This window comes from Wasmannia auropunctata, unplaced genomic scaffold, assembly GCF_000956235.1.
Source record: "Wasmannia auropunctata unplaced genomic scaffold, wasmannia.A_1.0 LD336047.1, whole genome shotgun sequence".
Taxonomy (NCBI): domain Eukaryota; kingdom Metazoa; phylum Arthropoda; class Insecta; order Hymenoptera; family Formicidae; genus Wasmannia; species Wasmannia auropunctata.
In genome coordinates this window covers 410,679-430,135 of record NW_012026843.1, presented here as the reverse complement: position 1 = coordinate 430,135, position 19,457 = coordinate 410,679, and the positions used below count along the sequence as shown (strand labels likewise).

The 19,457-nt window shown below is 40.6% G+C and overlaps 1 protein-coding gene across 2 annotated transcripts in view; it reads right to left on the bottom strand.

Annotated features, from left to right (window-relative positions):
* LOC105451688 overlaps positions 1-19,457 on the bottom strand; it is a 102,947-nt gene that overhangs the window by 27,873 nt on the left and 55,617 nt on the right. Inside the window, exons 1-4 of one of the 2 annotated variants that reach the window (XM_011692292.1) lie at positions 18,879-18,962; positions 8,924-9,138; positions 2,196-2,331; positions 1,005-1,138 (exon numbers count right to left, since the gene is read on the bottom strand). In XM_011692292.1, the coding sequence (XP_011690594.1) occupies positions 1,005-1,138; positions 2,196-2,331; positions 8,924-9,138; positions 18,879-18,927 (534 nt within the window). In that variant the 5' untranslated portion in view covers positions 18,928-18,962. Of the gene's footprint in view, positions 1-1,004; positions 1,139-2,195; positions 2,332-8,923; positions 9,139-18,878; positions 18,963-19,457 lie in introns of those variants that run through there. The other variant, XM_011692291.1, reaches the window with a different exon arrangement.

Sequence of the window (19,457 nt, the reverse complement as noted above, 5' to 3'; positions counted from 1 at the left end):
AAGTAAATAAATCCATTTTTGTATTGGATTTACAAATAAAAAAATAAGAAGCAAAAATAAAAATCTGTACAAGGAACAAGTTAACTCATTTTTTTTTCAAAATTTGAATTATACTTTCAAGAAAACGGCTCATGCGTAGTCATCAATAAAAGATATCACGTTTGTGCTAATCAAAAAATAATGCACTGACAGAACGATTGGTCATGTCTCACGTCATCTTAATTAACGTCGATGCAGATTAATAACACAGAAACAAAATTCCATCCACGGATTTAGTTTATTGACAAACCTGTCGGCCATGTGAACGTGCACAGAATGTTCCAAAGTGACAGCAACTATAGTTCATCCTTTATTAAACTTCGATATTAAATTATGTCGGTAAACTGGATATCAAAGTTTATATGAAATACGAATAACATATTTCGATGGCTTTTTTCAAATGAAAAACATGCCGAAACTCTGAAATTCTATTTCTCTCCATTATATTTTGGGACAAAATTTGTCTCGCTTACCATTTGTGTTTCATGCCAAGATACATATTTTTTACGTGGAGCTACCTCTATACTATAATTATAAATACTATTGAATTTTGCAATTTCTTGACTATATTTTTATCAAAAATTCTCTATGTAATATTTTTCCTTCTTTATTAACTGAATTATTTTTCCCTACAAGATAATTAATAAATTTTCATACGAAAATTGTGTGCTAGCGAATTCGTTGGATGCGCTACGGTGTGCCGTGTCGAATCACATCGATTCTTTTGTGTAAATCCCGCGACGCCGATATCAGGGAGAGAAGCCCCGAGTGAGCGATAGGAACGCGGCGGGATTGACGTAATAGAACGGGGCGAAACAGGAATGGAATAGGCGCAAGTCTTCGGGTCTTCCGCCCGCGTTGCAGCTCTAATCATCCAGTAAGGTCACGTAGGTACGACTACGTATAACGTCGAGAGACGTATATAGGATAAGAGGGAGCAGCGAGGGTGGCGAGGCGATACTTACGACTTCACCGTTGAGCTTCCACGTAACGTCGGGGGCGGGGCGGGATTTGCCTGAGGTGCAGTTCGCCCGTAGCGTCTCGCCCACTGCTATGCGCTCCTTCTCGGTACGAATCGTAGGATCCGTTTTTGGGGCGTCTAAGGCATAATAATTATGTCGTTTAGCACATGCGACTGCTGCCACGGCACTAACTCGACACCTGGCGACACGCCAACGGCGCCGGGGGCGTCACAGAGCGTACCGGAAACACTTGAACAACGACCCCCGTCATGCTTGGTACTGACGACTAGGGCTAGTGTTTCCAACGTGTCCCTCGGCACCGCTGCCGCGCATTTTGTTTAATAATTTGTAATCTACGTCACGGTCGTGATATCGCTGTTTGTGACTATTTGATACACGAGATTTTCCCTCGCCCAAGGACAGCTGGGTATATTATATAATTAACGAATAATAATATTATACATATATATTTTCCTTCAGAAATTATAATTCCTATAAGGAAATCACGATAAGGCATCGTGATAATTAAAAGATACTATTAAAATAAAAAATTATGTCGCGTATAATAATTTGATTGCGTGACACGATCAACCGTCTAATGCACAATTTGGGAACCAAAATTGTTCTACACCCTACTACAATTTTCTTATTGCACATACAACTTTGGAGAACTTGTTGAATTTTATTTTTTAGTTTATACTTATTTGTACTTGTTATATTTATTGTTTTTTTATCTACTTTATCTACTTTATTTTCACCTTTTTTTATTTATACTTTATATGTATCCAATCACGTTGCACATAAAGCTCCAAAAAGTGTAGTAAACTAACATACATCTGTTATATTTCAAATAAAATAAAAATTCGGTTGTGTGTATCAAAGGGGGTTATAGAAGAATATCGGGAAATAAACGTAGATTCAGTTTGTCTATTGGAAATGGACGGTATATCTTGTTGGAGCGTTATGGGGCACATCGATTTTGCTTAAATCCGGTATTACAGCCGATCATTGATCCCCATATTGTGCTTACGAAATGTATATAGGTACACCGCTTCGAAATCGAGTGCCGAGATGAACGAAGAAACGGCGCGCGTGTATTTCGGGCGATCCCGCGGAACGAGCGATTTATCTTCGGCTAAGGCGAAATGTTAAAAGAAGAAATTTTCAACAGCCGACACGCGCGCACGTACTTACCAACTACTTCCATCCTGGCCTTTTCGATCATGGTGTGATAGGAAGGGCTGCTCGCGGACACCTCGCACTTGTACGTCCCGGTAAGCTCCCTGGACACGTCCACCAATGTTACGTCGTGCGAGTTCGATTTGGAGACCTGTAAAACGCGAAGCCCTTGATGTACCGTGCTCCACCTTATGCTCCCGTTCCACCCTCTCCATTTTGCGATCCACCGCTCTCACGATCCGTTCCTTCCTTCCACGGCCGGGTTTTTTACTACGGTACGCCGTTGCGGAAAGTTTCGTCATTTTTCACGACAGAGGTTCGCGTCAATAGTTTAGGGTCGCTCCCTGCCCAATCCCTCGATCTTCCAAACCTCTCTCTCTCTCTCTTTCTCATCACGAACCCGGGAATATTCTCATGCAGATAATTTGCCGACACGAAATTATTTTCGCGTGATTCTTTATAAGAATTCGTACACGGAACTTTAGCGCGAACGTCTACATTTAACATTTCCCAATGTTGCGCCAATTAAACTTCATGCTCGGCGATCCCAGAGTTGGGAGAAAGTTTGCCGAAAAGCACGGTGAATGAGACGCAAGGAATATTCATTACGAATGGTTCACCGCCTCCAGTCAGTTAACGTTCTTTTACGCTGTCTTACCGATAAGGATATCGCGATTGCAAAATAGCGAGACGACGGAAAAGTAAATTTTCATTGGAATTGGTTATCAGTCGTGCTTGCACTTAGTTATCCCCGTCGCGTCCACCGGTCTGGATAGGGGCGGGGTGGGAAGGACGATAATAAGTATCGATCGTGCATTCGGGTAACTTCGCTTAAAAGCGCGGATCCCAGTGAAACTGTCACTGAAGAGTAACGTCGTTCGCCAAGATTCCTTTCAAAACGACGTTCTTCGGAATGCTTTTAAAGGCATTTGAAGGGCGAGAGGGGAAGAGAAGAGGAGAAAGCGGAGAGGCGGGGAAGGGGGAGGGGGGGGGGAGACTTTACAGTGCTATACATATAGATTACTGCACGGAAAAGAATTTTTTATTGAAGCATCTTTGGAGGAAGCATCACGTTTTAGTTGTATATCTCTTATCCGGAAAGAACAAAAGACGAAAGTTTCTTGTCTTGCAGTATCGATCACGGTGACATATCATTGATTCGAAACACGTGTGCGGCGTGTAACGTCAAAAATAAGTCGAGGCAGCGTGCTTCGACTTCATACGCTACCCTTCGAAATGTGCCCGAGAAAACGCGCATATCTATCATACGAGAACTTCGAAACTAGCGAAACTAGCGTGGGGCAACGTGAAATTTCGTCTGAAAGCGCTGAAATTCCATATTAAAAAGTTAGCATAGAAATGAAGGGAAGTTTTGGATATGAAAGTAAAATTGAAGTAAAGCGCAACTTCATTGCAAAAACGTAAAAGTGACGTTCTAACAGATGTAGCGGAAACATACGTTGTGACAAACTACAATTCTAATTCGACCATTTGGACTATCGAATCCAGATTTTGCGTGTCTTGTTACAAGGAAATGACGTCCTCCGAAAAAATTTCAAATTCAGAATTAATCTAGCGGCCATTTCTCTTTTTCACTCGATGTCCGCGCGTCAAATCGTTCCGGTATTAAGCATCGCTGATATTGCTCTGCATTTTGTAGCCCGACTGATCGATTTTACATCCGGACCCTTTCCACGTTCAAATCTGGATCCTACGATCCGCCCGCGCGCGCGCGCGCACACTGCACACACCGTTTCTTTTTGCGACACCGCTCTCTTCCTCTTCGCAGGCATTTATATTCATCGCGCGGCGAGCGTCTCCGCCTCCTTTACAAACTATATCGGATGAGGGGACAGGTCTTTTTTATCGTTTCTTCCGCTTTTGGCATCGGCGTGGACGAGATGCTCGATGAAAAATATCATTTGAAAAGGGTTGTGCGCTGCGCGCGTGTATTCGGATCTACCAGGGCGGAAACTGCGGGAGCCACGCGTTACCCGATCCTTTTATGAAAGGTGTTGAACATGCACGTCCCATTTTTCAGTCTGCGTCCTACATTCTTGATTAAATGAAGTCACACGAGCGAATACATGCACGCGCGTTATACAACACACGCTGTACCGATTTAAATATGAATGGCGGCATAAAAATTTCGATTTGTTCGCATTGCATTGATTTTACTTTCAAATATCAAATACAATTTTAAAATGAATAAAAACGTCTTAATTTATTCGTTATACATATTTTAAATAATCAGCAATGAATAAAATTTTCTCGTCAATGCGCATCGTTTATCGTTCGGAGAGCGAACATTTCTAATGCCACGACAAACATGCTTTCTGCGAACATTTATTTTCGCAAATGTCGCTCGTATACTCAAGTAGAATTAGATTCGACTGTGTACGTTTGATACGCATTTTTTTTCTTTAAAAGCTCACGGCGCAGCATATTCGAGATTTTATTCTTTGTATTTGTTAAAACGCTATACGAGGGGTACAAGCGAGCCATTCTCTCTCGATTCATCGATTACATCGCAGTAACAATAGCTCAATACCGTTACATGGTATTACGGACCATGACTCATGTGGAACAAATATCGCCTATTCTTATATCGACTGAAAATACTTCGGTTCGAGATATACGAGCCAATCGGGATAGACGATAGAAACTTAATCGAATAGTGAAAAATTATTATCCTAAATCTTCACGGGCGCGCACGAGAGAGAGAGAGAGAGAGGGAGGGGGAGAGAGAGAGAAGAAGAGAGAGAGAGAGAGAGAGAGAGAGAGAGAGAGAGAGAGAGAGAGAGAGAGAAGCGATCGCATCTCACGTACTACGAACGTCCGTGCAAAGCCATTTCTCCTTCCGAGTTTTAGCTCGGCGATAACGCTCGGTGATAATCGGGCAAGTGGGGTATTGTTAAGTTGTAAAAAGACGAGATTATCGGTATGGCTCGCTGCGCGGTCGCGCGCGGTAAGGCGATAGCGATCTCATTGTGACTGCCGCGACATTGGAAGCGAATGATCGCATTAGACGCCTTTCGAGTCCACCGTCCGGCTATTTGTCGGGCGCGGGCGTTGTAAATTCTTCCGTGTAAAGATTACGCCCGGCGGGCCCGTACCTGCAGCGCGCCCGGTTCTATCTACCGACTTAGGATGCTTTATACGCTCATGAAAATTCCCAGCCTGGCTTCCTATCTGTCTCAGTTCGCGAGCAGCCGAGCTTAAATCCTGCGCGACTTGCTTTACTCTTACTCCCTATGTACGTCCCGTCCCGTAATTCACCGTGCAGTCATTTTCAACGAATTAATATTCACTCGTTAAATTGTTCCAGAAGTTATGCATCACGCGCTGCAGGGAATTGCGAGACAGTTTAATGCCTCCGGCCGTCCCGCGTTCGGGTCTTCCCGAAATAAACTATTGGCGTAATAGGGATTAGGGCGCGAAAATTTTCGTGTTCCCGCAGAGCGTCGCTTTCGCGGGCGCGAATCGCGCGCGAGAGACGCGCAAAGTGAAAATCTTGTAAAATAACTCCGAATCCATGCGGAGTTTCACAGACAATTGGAAAAATTGAATCCTCACTGTCGCACTCTACGAAGGAAGAAATCGAGAAGATCGCCTTTCTTCAGATGAAAGTTCCTGTATTTCCTGTAACGTCAGCGTCACTCTCTCCTCGTCACAGTTTTCTCCCGATAAGTTTCTCTTCCCGTATCATTTTCTTCCTTTCATCACGCCCCTCCCCCCTTTTCCCTCGTCACCCCTCGCTTGTCTCACGCCTAGAAATATTCACAACTCCAGAAGTCACCTGACACTTTTCAAGCGAATTCCACCTCGCTTTTCCACCTCGCTTTTCTTCTTGCCCGCTCCCTTGATCGAGCTCCTCTCTCCACCCCATCATGTCTTCCCCTGTTTTTCTCACCCTCAATAATTCATTTATATTCTCATGCATTATGCTCCTCGCTCTCAGCAGTGTTTTACCGATTGTCCGGTCGTGTTTCTCCCCCCCGCCGCGCCGGTTCCCTTTATTTTTCATTCTGGCTGAGCGTCATCTGTTATATCTTTTTTTTTCAGTCATATCTCTTCTCCGCGTTACGCTTTTCCTCCCTCCTAAAGTTTTGCTCCACTTTCGCGGTCTGTACGCGGCCGCCTCTTTTCCGTAATTATCAGTAAAGCACGTCGCCGATCTCACGGGAGTATTTTCCTGCAGGACTTCGGTGTGCTTCCTTTGAGTCGTCGGACAAAGGGCAACAGGATAGGAAGCAAAAAGGAAGCCGGCGCTGTACGCTATTAAATGTACACGCTACCAAACGATATACGTCTTCCTTGCGCGTGCGGTGTTTCACCTAAGATATTTATTAGCAAAATCGTCTCAAATTGTGAAATTTGTGAGAAGAGAGTGTAGATACCAGCGAATGATTAATCGAAATTGTTTGGTTTTTTTTCTCAAATAGAAAATTAGTCATTCTGTCATGTATTTATCACTCGAATATTGATTAAGACTGAACTTTTTGAACTTTTGGAAATTAACGTTATGCGAAAAATATATTTAAAATTAAAGCTGTACAGGAAAAAAAAATTTTAATGATATCGATGAACTATTAGTAAAATAATAAACGGTATCAGTAAATCTAAATAAATTCGTCAAACTGTTCGTCAAACATTAGGATTCTTAATCGCTACACATAGACTAGATTTAAGCCATCCCGTATTTTTTTAAATTAAATTAATGTGAAATGTAAACGCATTGCAGAAGGAAAAAAATGGCAGGAACTCTCCGCGTTTTCCCATATATACCCAATAAGCGCAACCATGCATTTAGAATTAATCTCTAACATTTTTCTTTGACTCGCGCGCGCGCTCATGCCCGTTCGGGAGGACGTTATATACAAACCTACAGGATATTGCTTTCGCGCCGAGTGCTCTCTCTTGCGGAAAGGGGGATTCCATTTTCTCGAGCGTCGGAAAATTTAAGGAGAGTCGCACCTTAAGAGGGCGCGAGAAAAAGGGACGCGCGTCGGGCGGGAGGGAGAGGAACGTGGCTGCAGAAGGGGCCAGATTCGCGACGCGATTGCGGCGACGCGACGTTGAATCGACGCCCGTAAAACACGGAACTCGCTTGATCCAGGTTCAAGCCGTGTCGCGGTCGTAGTACATGCCATAAATCAGTCTATCGATTCTTTTCCTCACCCGGCACCCGCGGGAGAAACTTTTGCCTTCGTCGTGGCCGTATCCGTGGCGGAAAAATGGAGGCACCCCCGATGCATGGGAGATTAGAAAGAACGGTTGGGGGGGAGGGGGAGAGGGCGAGAGATCGGTTGTCCAGGGAGCCGGCAAGAAGTTTCGCCCTTCGGCGAGAGCGCGCGCGGCCAGATCTTCACTCTTATCGAATCTACTTGCAGGCTGTGTTTTCCGTAGAAAAATAGATTACGGTCGGATCGGCGCGCGAGTCGCAAAAAGACAGCTCGTCGTTTACTCGCGAGCGCAAAAATCGGGCCCCGGCTTTGGTTCTTATCTCGACGAACTCTCTTCGAAAGAGAGAGCTCGCTTGATAAATGGATCTAACGGCGGCATCGATATGCGCATCCTCCCTCCGAGGAATACAATTTATGATACAATGTTGGTACAACCGATGCAGCACCGTTGCGATTTAAAGCACGGCGATTTGAGACATTATAACCGATCGAATTTTAAGTTTCTTCGTGTTATCTTTAAGCCGCGCGTATTGTTTTTTTTCTTTTTACTGAAACTTGAATGCCGATGATTAAATTCTACGGTATAATATAAAATTGTTAACTGCGAAACTTGAAACTTATTTATTCTAGCGCCGCGTAGAATCTTTTTTCGCGGATTTAAGACTGATTTATCGGATAAGCTCCATCCATAACGAGCACTACGGGTATTACCGAGATTAGTATAATAAACTTTTACGAAAGCGTTATTAAAGAGATAAGATTTTTATATTGCAAGTTAATTGAGAAGTTGGATGTAATAAAGATAAACCTAGTCCGGGTGACTTGGTTATTACTTAAAAAGAGGCACACTGGTTATACTCAATATGAAATATGCAGGATGCCTCAGAATTATCGCTGCTTCTGTTACTTACCAATTACCTACTTACTAATTATATTACAATTTGGACTTCAATTTGTTCGTATTTAGATTGTATGTCAACTTTATTCAAATTAAAATTTTTTTTACATTAGATATTTTAATAATCAGGTTTAAAGTTTTATTAAAGTGTAAGTCTAATTAAAGATTGGCTAAAGAGAAATGATTAATAAAAATATTTAATACTGCTTTATTACATGTAAAGATGTAAAGAGAGAATTATAAAGAGCATCGTGACTTTCTTATATATTACGGAAACATAAGAAATATAGAAGACGTATGTTATAAAATTAATTAATTCTTAAATTTTTAATTAAATAAATGATTGCAGAAAGAATGTGAGAACCAAGAATTACTGCTCCTTAAAAAAAAAAGATAAAAGAAATTTCTAATACATAAACCTTATTCATACTTAAATTCGTACTTCAATAATTGAAACTTTTGATAAATCTTGTACTTTTTTATTCAACCATAAATCAGTTCCGATAAATTTTTCACATTGCGAATAAAAACTTTGCGATGTGATTTTAATTATGTTCTATCGATCAGCGATTGCAAATCTATTTTGCTATTGGTCGACTTTCCATAAGAGATGGGAATTTTAACATATTTGTACTTATATTTACGAGTAAATTACTCACGTTTACTTGTATACCAGACACGTTGAAAATGCTGTACGGCAGTAGGGGTGGTTTGCGGTCGGGTATAAAGCGATAAAATTCGTGATCATTGAAAAACCATTGTATGGTGTACAAAGCTAAACCCTCCAGGTCGTAATGGCATGACAATGTTACGGTATCGCTTGATCTCACCATGGGCGGTACGTTTATCGTCAGATCTTTCAAACCTGTTGCACCTGTAAACAATAAAAAAACATCTCGCTGTGAAAGACGTTCGATCGATGCGCGTGTATAGTAGCGCGTTGTCTCGTTTGCGTTGTGCGAAGAATATTTATTGGCATTGAATCAACGCACAACAATCGCGATTAGAATTCGCAAAGTGCGCGCAGTTATAGTTCATGCATTATTCCAGTAATGCATTTACGTACGGGCGACCAATCGTCGCGACGCGTTTGATTGATGCACGCTATCTCCGAATGTGATTTTAGGATTAAGCGCCGGTCAGAAAGTGGGACAGGGCCATAAATAATTCAGGTGAATTTTTCACGTCGCGAATTAAAACTTTGCGATGTGATTTAATGTTCTATCGATCAGCGATTGCAAATCTATTTTGCCACTAGTCGACTATCTATAAATGATGAGAAATATCTAGGTATAGAAAAACTTTATATACGGGTTTATGGATAATACTAGATTACAACTTTAAGTATGCTTTATATTTAATTTTTGATCGATTTTCGAGAAACACGTGATATTTGAGGCTAAACGGTAATTAAAAGAAAATTTATAGCTGTGTGCTTTCAATTTTATGTTTATAAATTTTCTATACGATGTGCACGCACATTTGTATAATTTAGACATTTTTTTGATAACGAAAATTATCTAATGTAAAAGATTGTGATGTATTAAGTATTATTAATCATTTAGTAATGTTATTTTATTGACAGTGTATACTCTCTTTGTTATAGGATTATCTATTTAAACGCATAAAGGCAAAACAACATAAAAACGTGATAATAATTTTTCAGAAATTATTTGTTGTTAATAAGGGCTATAGGACTGATATTCCCGTTCAGTCGTGTTTTATTATTTGATAGGACACCGAGAGAATGGCAGAGACATTTCTTAAGATTAAGTCTATATCAATCCTATTTCCATTCCTTTCTCCATTTCGTGAGGAAAGATATATTTTGCTTTCTAAGCACGATTCCGTGCAGAGAGAGAGAGAGAGAGAGAAAACAATTTTCAAACTGCAACGTCATCAACGCATGCAAGAAATAAATTGACTTAGCGCTGATTATATTCGAGTCTGTCGATAGTAGGATAATGGAAGAGTTTGCTTTAAAAAAAAAGTAATTTTATTGTTAATCTTTGGAGAATGACTGTTGTCTGATTGATATACAACGGCTCACAATACGTACGTTAATTATTACATTTTGTAGGAATTGATTGAAAATTTCATTAACACGGACGCTGTTATCTACTTATACAGAATGACAAATCTATCATCGTACATAATTAACTCAATTAGCATAACTGATTGCGTATCGTCAACGTTTGTTAAAGTGCTCGATCGAACAATACCGCGGCGCGATATATAATGCAATTTTCAGTGTAAACCCTATACTGGCGCGATTGCTTTAACATCAGCAGTAGATGCGAGATGCGACGGGAATGTATCGTATTTCTGTACTCGTTGCATTATCTCGCGAGGATTATGCCCTCTCTAGAGTAACGAATACTGATGAGAGTTACGTGCTTGTAGACAGTGAAAGCGGCGAAAGAAGGTGATCATAGCACATCAAGTTGCATCACGATTGCGGTGCAAGTTGATTTTAACAATCCATTTTTCTCGAGTCTCGCTCGTTCGTTTTCCCATGAAATAATGGGATTAAGGATCGATAGATAGATAAATAGAGAGAGAGAGAGAGAGAGGGAGGGAGAGAGAAGCTCGCAAACGACGGTCGCGATCGGAAAACGCTTTACTCGCACCCAGAGCTGTTGCAGAGTGTTTCGAGAGATCCGGACGTCGAAATACGGTTTGTCTTTTGGTAATTTCCACTCGAAGCCCTTGCGGTCATCGGGTACTCCGGCCGCCATCTTTCCGTCGATTTCGAGACGCTCCGAATCCTATTCCGGTCGAGCGATCAAAGCGAAAAGGCAGAGTCGGCGGGCCTCTATTATCGTCCAAGAAAGGGAAGGAGACAACTAACGTTCCCCGTTGCACCCCTTGTGGCCGATCCTCTTTGTCCACCCCGTCGAGAAACCAATTACAAAGAAGGAATAGCGCGCGCGGTATCGCGCGCCGCGCCGCGCGCGAGTTAAATTAATTCAATGTACGTGTTATAGTATTGGGCTAAATGCTTTCGATAAACTTTGCCGAGCGCGACCCCGGAAAGGGCGCGCGCGTTTGCGGTACAACTTATTCCGAGGTAAACTTTATTCACGCCGTCAAGCCAGCCGGGAAGTAGAACTCGGGCGGCCGCAATTCCGTAATTAGTATAATAAATAATCTAGTGCGAGGGACCGAGAGAAGGAGAGAAGGAGAAAGAGAGAGAGAGAGAGAGAGAAAGAGAGAAAGAGAAAGCGCGCGCGCGAGAAACGTTAAGAACGTTTACATAACGTAGGTGCATCCTGCATGTAACGTAGCACTCCTTGAAATGGGATAAAAATGCATGAAACGTGCGCCGCATAGGATGCGCTTCTCGCGAAACGCGCGGTAACATAATGCTTATACCCGCACGGTACTCTACGTTACCTTAAATGGATTCATAATGTTGCCGGTGGGCGATCGTCGGCGGTTATACTGCGCGGCGATTAAGTTAGCGACGCTTTATCCCGCGCTCGCTAATCAGATGGAGATTTACGCGGATCTTAAAATGCGGCGTCGCGGCGATATGAATCTGCAGGAGCAACTTCCTGAACAATCTGTGCCACTGGTAGTCACATTCAAATGGAACAAAAAGCTTAACTCTTAATTTTTTTTTTGAGTCCCTCTATGTAAATTTTATCGCTTAGGCCGTTCACGGCGCTTTCATCGCGCGGCGTGTAACGCCGGAATCGGCGCTCAAGCAACGCGCGCCCGGGCACTTCTAACGCCGGAATTGCATGGGCGAGCAAATGGAAATGCATCTTGGCGAAACAGCCGGGCGTAACGTGCAAACGGCGGAACGTCACGATTAGACGTTTCGCATATATGGGCGTACGATGCCCGCGAGACGTTTGTAGTTGCTTCGAGGTGGTGTTCGACGGCGCGGCGGGCCGCGAACTCTCACTGTTTATTTTCGCCATTAAGCCGAGGGGGGAAATATGGGTTAACTGCTACCAAGGGCCCGCAGATCGGTGATTAAGTGCAATAAATAATTCCGCGGCACGGAGGCGCCGCACTAAGCTGCGCGCTGATAACACCATTGTGCGCTCGATCCCGTCGCTTTTTGAGAGCGTAACGGGAGCGTAATTTCGCGAAAGAGCAGGAGATAACATGCAAATGCTGCGACATCTCGTTTCGCAGAATGCTCTCGATACTGCAGCAAATTTATTGTCCGTAAAAAAGGCGCGCGCGCACGCGCGCGTATAAATATACGTGCAAGAGATATCGCGCCTAAGTGCAGGCAGATAACTAGATTGATTCATATACCGGCAAAATTAACCTGACACAAAAACGGAGCTGTCTCTTCCATTTTCTTTCCTTCTCCCCTTTTCGGAGAGAGGAAGAACTTTTACGGTACTAATTCCCCTAAAAAAAGTGCTTTCTTTAATTAACGTCAAAAAGAACGGATGGGATGTCTTCTTGATGACTTATTTTTCTACATATACCTAAACAATTTTATATTGGAATGAGAAATGATTCGCAAGATGATTCACGATGAATCGTTCGCAAAATACATATGTATAGTACTCTGATGCAGATATTTTTTACTCGTATAATACTCTCTAAATCTGAATCAGTACATAGCCACTGATTATCAATTGTTATCCACTGAATGCACCAGTCCCAAGTATTTCACTGGTAATCAGTGAAATAATAGATTAATATTAATAGTTTAATTATGAATTATTAGTGAAATTATAGTTAGATTATAGGTACTGACTCAATCAGTGATTTTTCAGTACATTTCCACTGATTTAGATTTAGAGAGTACATAATAATCTTTCATGGTTTTTTTTTTATATTTATTTTATTCAACAGAATTCATTTGTTTTATATCGCACGTTCTATTTGATCGCTCAATCCATGCATTAATATGTATTAGTTCATTACTTATTTACTTTTTAACAGTGTAACCGTTAATTTTACAACACTGGGGATTACTAATTGCTGATGGATTTCAAAACATCTGTTATGTACAAAAATATTTACTGTATTTTTGTATACTGTTTTTATTTTTCTTATCATATAGTATACACGTTAAATAGCGTTGCAAGCTCTTTTCCTAAACCTTTATTTTGGCTACAAATTAATTTGGGTAAACGACAGTTGCAAGAGATATCAAAATACGAGGAAAATGTCACACGCAGTGCTGCTACGCACTTCCATAAAATCAATTATCCAAATTCGCGAATTTTATCCTGCGGGACATATATAATTAAACACAATTATACATGCAATTTAAAAGATAATTTGAAATTTATTCAATAATTACGTTAAAATTCAACAAATTGCAATTATTTATGAATTTATGATCATTAAATTATATTTTTATTCCATGACAAAGGAGCGAAAAAAGACGGATAATGAAAGATAACTTAATTGTTAATAAGAGACGAAAAAACTAATTTAGTGCATGTATAGATGTGCCGCGTTGAAGCTCACTCGTGAACTCGGAACGTAACAATTTTTGCAGGGAAAAAAAACCGTCTCTTTGTTCGCGTATTACAATCTATGTCGCGCTGCTTACGATAGCCCGCAACGCTCTATTGCGAATTGCGATTGGAACGCGATCGCCGCGGCATTAATTACAATATTCCCAATAAGCGTTTGCAAATACCTGCGCACGCTCCGCCTAACGAAGCCGACACAAAAGAAAACAAGTATTTCTCCCGCGATGTCCGCGTTGATTGCAAAATAACGGGCTTTATTGGCTATTACTCCGATCGCGCGGGCAAGGGCGTCGCGCCTCGATCAGCGCTGCCCTACAGCGACCGCGCCGGGTTGCGCGGACCGGACATAAAATACAAATGAAACTCGCGCGCGAACAGCCGCGATTGCCGATATAACGTTAACACATAAACAAGGCCAACGTTCGCCGGGGCGGGCGGACGGCCGCGTAGGGGGAATCGATGATAATCCCGTAGCGCGGATCGGCCGGAACGCGTTCGCGTATACGCAGCGTTCCGGGATTTTGCCATTTTTATCGATCGCGCCACGCGCGTTTACCCGCCCTGCGTGAACGCGGTCGAGCGCGCGATTTTATTCGCGATATATTCACGGCGATGCCAATAATGCGTCGTTAGTGCGCGACCCGGTTCTTGCCGAGCGATGATGGCTCCAGATCGTTAGACAACTTCGGCGAGCAATTTAATGCCTGTTATAACCGAAACGGTTATACGCTTGTGCGTCAACGTCGGAGTTCATCCCGCGCTGCGAGCGCGATATTAAGTATACGCAGTTATATATATCGCGCGTATTCGAGTCGAGGTGAAAATTATTTAATATATGTATCGCGCGCTGCGCGAAGACATTCGCGCTTAACGCGTCGAGTGTGAATGCTACAGATATTTCGAGCAATTAATATATATTGACGTGTTTGTCCGTTCTTTTTTTTAACTCTTTCCACGGCGAGGACGCGCAGCGTTAATCAATTTTGCACAGAGATTTCACATGTTTAGTGACAGAGAGACTGCATTCATTTAATCTCAATGTCCGCTTGTAATGACGGATGTTATGTGCGACCGGACAATTCCGGGGGCTAGGTAAATAGATACGAAACAAATGCGGACGGGCGAATTTCGGAACAGCGTGGCCTCGATGAACGTAAATGGCCGGAGGAGGGAAAGGGGGAGGACGAATACTTTCCGCGCGGGTTTATGAAAAAAAGCAATTGAATGTTGGACGTGCGTGTGCGTACGCGCGTGATCATGTTACCCGAGAGCATTCATCATTTTTCCACGACCGGACATGATATACGGGGGACGATATAAAGGGGATGACTCGGCCGTCAAGTGCGCCGCTGTTTTATTTGCCGTTTTTATTTCGAGCTTCCGCACGAGGATAGGCCTTTGGGGGATATAATGGCGGAAGGTAGAGGAAAGGAATGTGTATAGAGAGGATATTCGTATGTCGATATTTTCTGCGTATATCCTATTTATGACGCTAATAAAAACGCATCCTCGTATTATCGACCGTACTTAATAGTTGTATTAATAATCATGCAGCTATATCTTGCGACCAGAGGAATGTATTATTTTGTCCGCGTCATCAAGTACGTCGCGAATATCGAAGATTATGTAGAATTTATGTGGACTCTTATATAGAGAGGACATTTCTAAGTTTTCATGAAAAATTTCCACAACCTACGCCGTAAACAGGATCTATACTTATTAATGTATCGCGTAATTTATGGCGACATTTAAGTATGGGGGCGCACTAATTAGGCGGGTAATTATCGAGGTTGATTGGTAGGTGGTGACGGTGCGAGCTAATAATGAATATGGATAAATGATAAGCGGCTCGTTATTGATTTCGCCACGATTGAAGTTATTTCCGCGATGCGCCGCAGCACATTTTTGTCAGTTAATTAATGGGATAAAAAAAATACGCATGGATTATTACATGTCAGTTTTGAATTATCGTCTGCGTCATCATGTAATATCATCATGTACATGTACATTGATCGACAACCGCGGAAATATTTTTCCATTATTTTATTCCTCCTGATCCTGATTATAAAGAATTATTGCACCATTAGATGATTACATGTACGGCATGTACAAAATAATGTCAAAAAAGTACTTTTTTTATCCAAATCTTTTTTTTGCGTTACATATTTGTTAACTTCTTATGCAAAATTTTGGATACGTATTTCAATTTTCGTTTGATCATCAACAACGTTCTCGTGGAACGGTATTTTTACGCCGCTATTGATGCCTGTGGAAACTTCGCTCGCGGAGCTATATTTGTGCGGCTTCCATTATCATTTTCACCAAACAAATTCGTGCAGTGGAAACGCGTTATACGGAATTTAGAGACGCGAGAATGAGCACAGGTATTCCATGCCAGTTCTCTCTCTCTCTCTCTCTCTCTCTCTCTCTCTCTCTCTCTCCCTCTCTCTCTCGTTTCAATTCGGGAAAATGTCATTAATATGTAAGCACCGACATCAGATTACCAGCGGAACCGGGCACGCGAATTTCGTTATTGGTAATGAGAAACTCGTGTGTCGCATGGGAAATTTGGGAAGCGCATATTTTACGTTGATATACCGCAGAACTGTTAATGTCATAAACTCTTTTCAGTAATGAACACTAGATTTTGCGAATTATTCATTAATAAGGGAGAATCTTCGTAAATTCGAATATTGTAATATTAATTTAATAAATATCGAAAGATTTATTTATAATGTACAAAATTTCAAAATTTACGATTATTTTAACCTGTACATTAATAATTTTATTTTTCACATACTTTGTTGGCAGCCATATCAATCCTTGCAACGTTGGTGAAAATTTTTGATTAAAAGTTACATAAATGAATATTAATTAAACAGATTTTATTATTCATTAATTTAAAATAATTACATGTAGATTTTCATGGTAAGATAAGTATGCCAATTTTAAATGTTAAATATTAAAAGGATGCAATTTAAACTAATTCCCTGAATTAAACAACATTTTGTTATTTTTGTTATTTCAACTTTTATGTATATCAAAATTTATTATTTCAACGCGAAATACATGGTTAAAAAGCAACTACATCTAATTAACTCTCATTTCTGCGACTGAATTACTTAGTTTCAAAGCAGCGTCCATATTAATGTATGTATCTAGTAAACGATAAATTTGAGCTGAATTTAGTACATTTTCTGATTTAAATTATTTTGAATAGAAGCAGAGATTTATAAGAATAACGTATATTAAAATTCAAATAAGGTGATGATATTCACATTTGTACGAATGTAACAGTGATAGATGGAATAATTGATACAAATTTTAAATTTCACGCAGTAGTTTTAGCACCTCTCGAGAATTATTTCTCGAATATCCAAATTTAAATCGACATATGCACTTCGCACGTTCGAACATTTATTTATTCCAGGGCTAAACTTAAATGTTCCGATATAACTGGATGATCTTTCTCCATTTTACTAAAATAAGACGATATTTTCGTAATAGCAGCATATCGAATAATCACGTAACTATCCGTCGTATTAGCTTACTTATACATATTAGTGAATTTGGCAAACTACGTCACAAATGTCGGTGCAATTTCTCTCAACTGGTATCTGGACCGAGGATGCAAGTTGTAAAATAGCACGGCATAATCGCTGGTTAGATCGAAACGGATCGTGAAGTCAGTAGTATCGCTTCTAACTAACGCGCCTTAAGGTCCTTCCAATCGGCGCTCGCGCAGAAATTTGTGGCGCCAGGTAAGCCTTAAACTTAGAGGATGGAATTTAGCCCGGACTATCGCAGATGCGCGGGATTACTGCGTGGAAACCATACACGTTCCGTTTTAACGTTTTGTACCACGACACGTGGCCGCTGTTATGTTGATCCTAAGCGTGTTTCCGTTCACTGCGGTTTCAAATAAACTTAGTATACTACAGCATATAGTAGGACACAATTAAAATATTACATATTAATTTAAATAAAGGAAAATCAAGATTAATAACTAAAATTGTGAGGAAAATCCGAATCGTAGAAAAAAAATTGCTTTAGCGTCGAAACACTTTTTGTGTCTGCGACGTAATGAAACCGGTGTTATCTTCATTGCGCCTTTTGCAGTATGTATTTCTAATATAGGGAAATATCCTGCTCCCAGAGCGATGTAATTTTTTACGCGCTATAAAATGCTGTTTGATTACCGTGACGGCCCCGAGAGAAGTTGTCCCGAGTTATATTTTTCCGCGAGACGTTCCTATCGTGAGTGCTTACGGTCAGAATATCTGAATGTGAGATCGCTCGTTTATCTTCCTCGTTAGTATTTCAGCCGCTCTGTTGCGTATACCACGCGATGGACTGCGATGGATCCGAACCGCGGGCGATGCAAAACCAATCTTTTCTGCGGAGCGGAAAAAGTGCTCGAAAGAATCCCTCATCTTTGTTACGAAAAAGTTTCTCCGCCTGCTTCGACGCTCGGCTCCGTAGTGCTAGAAAATTCATTGAGCGCTTCTGTTGAAGCCGCACCTGCAGGGGTAGTCTCTGTTATGTAGGGCAGCGTACCTCCACACAAACTGTCTTTCATACAACTTATCGCTACCGAGAGTCTCATGTAAAATTCATCCGATTCTTATATTGATCGAATTTCTTAAATTCTTGATGCATACTTTAATAAGAAGCTCTCGCAAATTATCACCAGAATGGTATGATTTAAAATTCTACTTCCCCAGCCGAATGCGGAAAAGTTTTCGGGCTCATGAAAATAACATTCTTCCAATAAAGTTCGCGCCGTCGCGGACTATTTCCGAGGCAGGCTGTTCTTATTGCAATAAATGTCGATAAGCTTGTCATGCTCAACCACATTTTATATATATATATTTTTTTTTATGTATGTATTAATTTCATAAATTCTTCCAATAACTTTGTTTTATAATCTGGTTATCAGTATCACTATTGTAGCATTGTTACTTTTAATAATTATTTTATGATAACTTTTTTATTACTTGTAATTTAAAATATTGCAACTAATAATTATATATTTAGATAAATGAAAAAAAATGAATTAACAAGGAGAGAGAGAGAGAGAGAGAGAAATTTATGATTTATTAAATATTAGTACTTATACATATGTATGTGTATATGTATGTATGTGTGTACTTACCGATTAAAAGAAACGTTAGGAGAAATAGCAAAATTCGGATCATCTCCATTATGTAAAACAACGATTGTCTTATACTGATTTAAGCAAACTGATGTGCCTGACAGCTATAGGATGATAAATATGTTTTTCATACATTTATCAGCCTTTCTTTTTTGTCTGTTTTATTAAGTCTTTCTCGATAATAACATAGGTCTTGAATGATTACGTTATCTATTGACCGTTCACTAATACAATTAAATGCTTTTATATAATTACAGCTGATAAGCGATGCGAGAGATCCGCTTAGCATCACAGATATCACAGATTCACGCGCACACTATTTAACTTTTTATTTTTTTACTTTTTATTAAACGCATAAAATAAATATTACACTTTATAATGCTTTGTACACTATTATTATTATTATACTTAATCCCTTGATGAACATAGCTTTCTCAAAATATGCGGTAACAGTCGCTCACGAAGTTATGCAGCGAAAAAATCATTCAGCGTCGCGGAAAATAGCTGTCAACACTTCGAAATTTTCGAGAAGAGACTTCGATACACTCGAATATCGATTTAACATGCCTGTTTTTAGAG